Raw genomic sequence first — 6779 nt, 5'->3', positions numbered from 1 at the left:
TGTTGAATTCTGCCTTCATACTTACATTTCCATAATTGCAACATGGCTGTTCCCCTTCCAGCCCTATCTGCGTTGCTGGAACACAAGGGAAGCAGTAAGGGGCGGGGCCTGATTCCACATGGCAAGGCTTTCCCAGAAACCTCAGCTTATTAGTCATTGACAAAAACTGTGTCACTTGGCCAACATGGACATGAGTGTGCTTACAATATCTCATTGCTGCCCCAAACAAAATTGAGATCCTTTTAGGAAAGAGTAATAAACATTGGGTAGGCTGCTTGCAGTGTCTGCAATGCTGTTGAAGTGTCCGTGAAATTTTCTGAGCTAAGCATTATTCCCATTCCCACAGTGAGGAAATCTTGGCTCTGAGAAATTAACTCATTCAAGGTGCCTCAGCTAGGCTATGAGGATGCAGCAGGATTGGGATTTGAACACACCATCATCACCACCATGTTCATCTCACAACAACCCATATTCTCCCACTGGGTGGGGGCACAAAACACCAGGGGTCTTGTCTTTCTCTCTGTCACTAACGCAAATGTGTGGTCATGTCAGCCAATATGAGAGAGTTTCAACTCCATCTTTCCAATGTTGGGGATAGAGTAACTTTATGGTTCTTTTTCAAGCTTGAGTTTTCTGTGACTTCATGAGCCACTTATGATGTAAATTATGAAAGTACAGACCCTCTATCCCTGCAATTTTATTATACATTAGAGGTTGAAGTCACAGTAAGAGTGACTTAGAGTAAGTTGGTCCATCATGGTGTGTGAATCCCAAATTTCAAGTCTGAATGGGGGTGAAGCACCTCTTCCAGCTCTCTTCAATTACTTGGTAATCTATGGAAGACCAGGATCATAGAAGAATTGGTGTTTAGATCTACATAGCCATCATACTTTCTCCCAGAGCACAAAAACATAGTGAATTATTTCTGTCTATTTTTAAAAATAAATACAAAAAACCCCTAATTTTCTTTTTAAGTAAACCAAAAAGAAACTTACACTCAGAGGCAATTAATGCTTCTAGATATTTTCTATACATATATAAATAAATATATAATATGCATAATATATTAGCATATTCAAATAGAATAGCCATATTTTAAATCTGCTTTGCTTTCTACTTATATTTTATCATAAGGATTTTTTCATGACAATAAATATGCATTATATCATCACCTGTAATGCCTGCTAACATTCCTTTAATTTATATAAATATACTACAATTTATTGTTGTTGTTTGTTTCCAACTTTCTAGTGTTAAAGCAGTAATTTTCCAAAGTGTGGTACATGTAACTGGTCATGCAATGTGATTTTGGATACTACATTGATAAATGTTAAACTTTTAAATAGTATATTTAATATACTATCCAGTATATTTATTTGTATTTATTTGTATACATATATACAAATCAATTATATAGTTACTTATACTGTTATTGAAAATAATGTAACTAGCCTTTTTCATAGTTATATAATGTTTGATTTAAGAACAAAGTATTTCGCTTTCTGAAGAACCAACAAGATGGCGGAAGTGGAGAAAAAGCAGCGGACCTTCCACAAGTTCACCTACCGCGGCGTGGTCCCCATCAGCTGCTTGACATGTCCTATGAGCAGCCCACGCAGCTCTCCAGTGGCGGGCAGCGGGGGCGGCTGAACCGCAGCCGCGGTGGAGGAAGCAGCACTCACTGCTAAAGCGCCTGCGCAAGGCCAAGAAGGAAGCGCCCCCATGGAGAAGCCTGAAGTGGTGAAGACACACCTGTGGGACTTGATCGTCTAGCCAGAGATGGGGGGCAGCATGGTGGGCGTGTACAATGGGAAGACCTCAACCAGGTGGAAGTCAAGCCGTAGATGATTGGCCACTACCTGGGCGAGTTCTCCATCACCTATAAGCCAGATGGCAGCCCGGCCTTGGGGCCACCCACTCTTTCTGCTTCATCCCTCTCAAGTAGCCAATAAAAGCACAGACTTACAGAAAAAAAAAAAGAATAAAGTGTATTTGCCCTGGCTGGATAGCTCATTTGGTTAGCGTATTGTCCTGATATGCTAAGGTTGCAGGTTCTGTCTCTGGTCGGGGCACTTACAGGAATCCTATTTCTCTCTCTCTCTCTGTCTCTCACAAAAGAGAGTAAAATGTATCTATCAAATATCTTCAGTTAGCTGAAGGACTAAGATAATAATATGGTAGCAGGTGGCTATAACACAGATCGTGAACTTAGTGCTTGAATGAGAGAAGTTTAGAAAGCACTTCCAGCTTTCTGCTGGTGGACGCTGCTGTGTAGGCATCATTAAAGTCTCCCTCCCGCAGTGGTCATGTGGATGTGATTCTCCCTGAGAGCCCAAACAGCTGCAGAAGCTCTTTATCAGAGGTCTGGGCTGTGAAGCAATCGATGAAAGTCTGGGAGCCACGGTGAGCAGTGGGGACACTCACAGACTGTGTGGTGCTGAGAGATCCAAACACCAAGGGCTCTGGAGGCTTTGGGTTTGTCACCTGTGTCACTGTGGAGGAGGTGGCTGCAGTCATGAACTCGGGGCCACACGAGGTGGGTGGAAGGGTGTGGAGCCAAAGAAGGCTGTCTCAGGAGAAGATGCTCAAAGCCCTGGTGCCCACTTCATTGTGAAAAGGATTTTTGTTGGCGGAATTATAGAAGACACTGAAGAACATCACTTAAGGGGTTATTTTGAACAGTGTGGAGAAACGGAAGCAATTGAAATCATGACTGACTGAGGCAGTGGAAAAAGAGAGGCTTTGCTTTTGTAACCTTTGGTGACCATGACTCTGTAGACAAGATTATCATGCAGAAATACCGTTCTGTGAACGGCTACCACTGCGAAGTAAGGGAAGCCCCATCTAAGCAAGAGATGGCCAGTGCTTCATCCAGCCAAAGAGATGCAAGTGGTTCTGGAAACTTGGGAGGTAGTTGTGGAGGTGGTTTTGGTGGGAATGACAACTTTGGTCACGGAGGAGACTTCAGTGGTCCAGGTGGCTTTGGTGGCAGGCGTGGTGGTGGTGGATATGGTGGCAGTGGGGACAGCTATCATGGGTTTGGTAATGTTAGAAGCAGTTTGGGAGGTGGTGGAAGCTGCAATGATTTTGGCAATTACAACAATCAATTTTTAATTTTTAGAGCCAGAAACTCTGGCCCCTCCAGAGCAGGGCTGTCTGTGGTGGTGGAGGCCAATACCTTGCAAAACCACGAAACCCAGGTGGCTCTGGTGGTTCCAGCAGCAGCAGCAGCAGCAGCGGCAGCAGCTATGGCAGTGGCTTGAATTACTTCCAGAAACAAAGCTTAGTGGGAGAGGAAGGCCAGAGAAGAGACAGGAAAGCTCCAGGTTACAACAGATTTGGGACTCAGCCAAGCACAGTGGTGGCAGGGCCTAGCTGCTACAGAGAAGACATGTTCTAGACAACACTCATGTGAATGGGCAAAAATCTCGAGGACTGTGTTTGTGACTAATTGCATAACAGGTTATCTTAGTTTCCACTCTGTGGGAAGTGTGAAGCATTCCAACAAAGGGTTTTCATGAAGTTTTTGGTGGGTTTTTTTAATGCACACCCATGCTTTTGGGTGCTAAATGTAATAGTCTGATCATGACACTGAATAAATGTATCTTAAAAGAAAAAAAGCACTTCCATAAAAATGCTATAATAAATATTCTTGGGCACGTACATTTATGTACTTGTCTGATGTTTTCCTTGGGATGAATTCTTACAATTGCTTGAGAGGTAGGCACATTTCTAAGGTTTTAAATATAATCTGCCAAATTGCTCTGCATAAAGAATGCCCCAATTTATTCTCCCACATTCTGTCGGATTATGAGCTTCATGAAGACAGAGACTTGGTTTTGTTCATTTCTGTATACCCAATATTTATAATAGTACTTAGGAAACAGTAGGTTCTCAGTAAAAATATGCTGGATGGATTTGTCAAGAACTTGGAAGGGTCTGAGATCTCCTCCTCAGAGGTTAGCGAGTTGGCCTGTCACACTTCATGGGTGCTAGTGCATGGAACAAGACTCCTGGGTCAGAAGCAAAGGACTTTGTTATTGCAATAGCATTTCACCAGTTCCCAAGCCCTGTTCCCAAAGGGCAGCACAAAAGGGCTGGGGGTACCTGCATATTCCATGGGGTGCATTACAGAGAAGGAAGCTTGAGCTTAGCTACCTCAAATCTTGCAAAATGGGCAATAAGCCTACCTGGCTTTTGCCCAGGAGACATTACCTTCTACACTGGACAGTAAACAAAATTGGTCTTTGCAACAGAGGGTCTCCCCCCCCCCCCCCCCCGCAGACTGTTTGCCATTCATCCTTAAAAAGACACTCTGGAAAAGCTCTGTTCATAAAACATACAGAAATGCAAGAGACCAGGGAGAATTGTCTTCCAAAAATTTCCATTCATCCCTTATTTTTACACTGTCTTGGTTTTTGGAAAATTCTCCTATGAGCCCTGGCCAGGTATCTAAGTTAAGTTAGAGCATCATCCTGATATACCAAGGCTGCAGGTTTGATCCCTGGTCAGGGCACATGTAAGAGGCAACCAATGAATGCATAAATAAATGGAACAACAAATCAATGTTTTTCTCTCTCTCTTCCTCTAAAAAAGTCAGTAAATTAAGAAAAATTCTCCCAGGAGTATGCCACTCCATTGGCCACTTCAATTAATCTGACCAATGGAGGCTAGAACCAAAGCCAGTCAAATCCATACTTTGTCTCAGGCAGCACGTAGTGAAGACTGCTGTCAACAGGACTCCAAGCAACAACATTGGCCTTGGCAAGCCCCTGCCCATTGTCATGAACTCAACCAGCTGAACAAATCTCTTAAAGCACCTGGGTCCACCTTAGGAAGCCAGGTAGCTATCTCCTTAAATGTTTGTACTGACCTTTCCTTTGGCCAAGGTATCGGTCCAGATGCTACAGGGTGGACAAGCAATTGCAGATTCCCCAGGGCCTACAGACTAGAAGCCCAAGGCAATGATCTCAGCCCTAACAACTCCGATCAGCGAGTCAAGGCTGACCTGAATGTCTCCCAGAGATGAAGTGGTATCATTGATCACTTTAGCTAAAGTCAGGGCCAAGTTTCATGCCACCTATTCCAATAGGATGAATTCCATCATAGGGATGGCTGTCCACAGGGTGGGAAAAGTTAAGTGGGGTATCATTCTAGGAACATTAGGGTAGCCTCTTCTGGAGAGATCTCTGCCATCATCTGAAAGCTATAGGAACTATTCATGAGTTTTTCTTAAACACTTGAAGATTTTTTATGACAACCCAAGTCATGGTGTTTTTAGGAGAGAGTTAAGTTCGAGCCTGGCTTGCTCACAAGAAGTACAGTCCAGGGGTGCACATGGTGCTGCTGGAAAGAGAGTGTTGCTTACAGTTATTGTGGCCTCCTGTTCTCTTGGCCAGTGGGCCAACCTAGAGGTGCTGGTACAGTTTGAATAATTGAGAAACCGCCTGAGGGTGGTCAGTCCAATCTGTCCTGTTCGTCTCTGCCACTGGCTGGGACATTTGCCGCACAGAACAACTGAGCAATGTCTGTGGGAATGGAGATGGACAAGAGGCTGACAGGTGTTGTGTGGGGGGGGGGGATGGAGGAGCTGGGGCCAGCCCCTGCTGTTCTCAACAGACTTCTCAGTAAGGTTACAGAGACAGTGATCAAATTATGATCAGAGCCATCTAGGGCAGAGGGAGGGGCAGCAGAACCAGTAGGCAGATATAAGGCATTTGCAGCATCTTGGGAACCAGGGCATTTTCCTTTGCGAGAAAAGGTCTAGAGGGGGCTCTGAAAGACAAGGACTGTTAGTGCCCTTTCCTTCTCCCTGCCACCAGGAGTCCAGGGTGCTCCCTCCATGGGTGCCTCGGTGGCTGCTGCCTCCACTGCCACAAAATGTGTGTCCCTTTCAGTAGCTATAATCTCACCTTTTCCAGTCATCCCCTGCTCACGCCCCGCCCTCTTGTCTGCAAGGCTGGTGCAAGGACAGGCCCCTGTAATAAAACTTAGAGAGAACCACCATTGCCCCACTTCAGGGGGTTTGCTGAGCAGGGTACTCAATGAGGTAGGTGTTCGTTACCCTGATGTTCAGGACCATGTTAACCAATAAGAGAGTTCAGGAGGCTGAAGCAGAGTTTTAAGTTTGAATTCCTAGGTTTCTACCCTGTGATGGTTAATTATATGTGTCAACCTGACTGGGCCACAGGGCACCCAGACATTTGGTCAAACATTATTTCGGAGGGGGGGTGGTGTGAGAGTGCTTCTGACTGAGATTAACATCTGAATCAGTAGACTGAGGAAAGCAGACTGCCCTCCTGAATGTGGGTGGGCCTCAGCCCATTCATGGAAGACAGGGATAGAATAGAAGCCTAAGTGAGGGAGGAATCCTTTCCCTCTGAGGACTGGCCTCAAGCTGGGACACCTGTCTCCTCCTGCCTCCACATCCTGATGGGGACTGGAACTTAGACTATCAGCCCTCTCCGTCTCCAACCTGCCAATTGCAGACACTGGACCCTCAGCCTCCGTAGTCATACGTATGTAACCACTGTCTCCCATTGTTTCTGTTGCTCGGGAGAACCCAGACTAATAACATTCCAGGAGGAGGTAGCTTGGGTTCCTAGTAGCACAGAAATGGTCAAGATGGAATTCTGAGTTTCCAAAATAAGTGACCCCCTACCTCTTTCACTCTGGAAGTGACAAAGAGGAGATGGTCCCTTTCTGGGGACAGCTGCATTCATTTGGTGGCCAGACGATCTGACTACTGTGGTTGGACTAGGAGGAGGCCAGAGAGGGAG

The 6779-nt window shown here is 45.3% G+C and overlaps 1 protein-coding gene and 1 pseudogene across 1 annotated transcript; both read left to right on the top strand.

Moving 5' to 3' along the window:
• The first annotated feature begins 1497 nt into the window (after window positions 1-1497).
• LOC114506458 lies at window positions 1498-1986 on the top strand (annotated as a pseudogene).
• A 397-nt stretch (window positions 1987-2383) lies between these two features.
• LOC114501508 (heterogeneous nuclear ribonucleoprotein A1-like) lies at window positions 2384-3400 on the top strand. Its single transcript, XM_036020084.1, is given in 4 exon segments — window positions 2384-2403; window positions 2514-2716; window positions 2719-3150; window positions 3153-3400. Coding segments are annotated over 4 exon segments (903 nt in total).
• The last annotated feature ends 3379 nt before the right edge of the window (window positions 3401-6779 follow it).

Source organism: Phyllostomus discolor, chromosome 3 (assembly GCF_004126475.2).
Source record: "Phyllostomus discolor isolate MPI-MPIP mPhyDis1 chromosome 3, mPhyDis1.pri.v3, whole genome shotgun sequence".
Lineage (NCBI taxonomy): Eukaryota > Metazoa > Chordata > Mammalia > Chiroptera > Phyllostomidae > Phyllostomus > Phyllostomus discolor.
The sequence above is the reverse complement of the archived record's forward strand: the minus strand, read 5'-3'. Positions and strand labels throughout refer to the sequence as shown.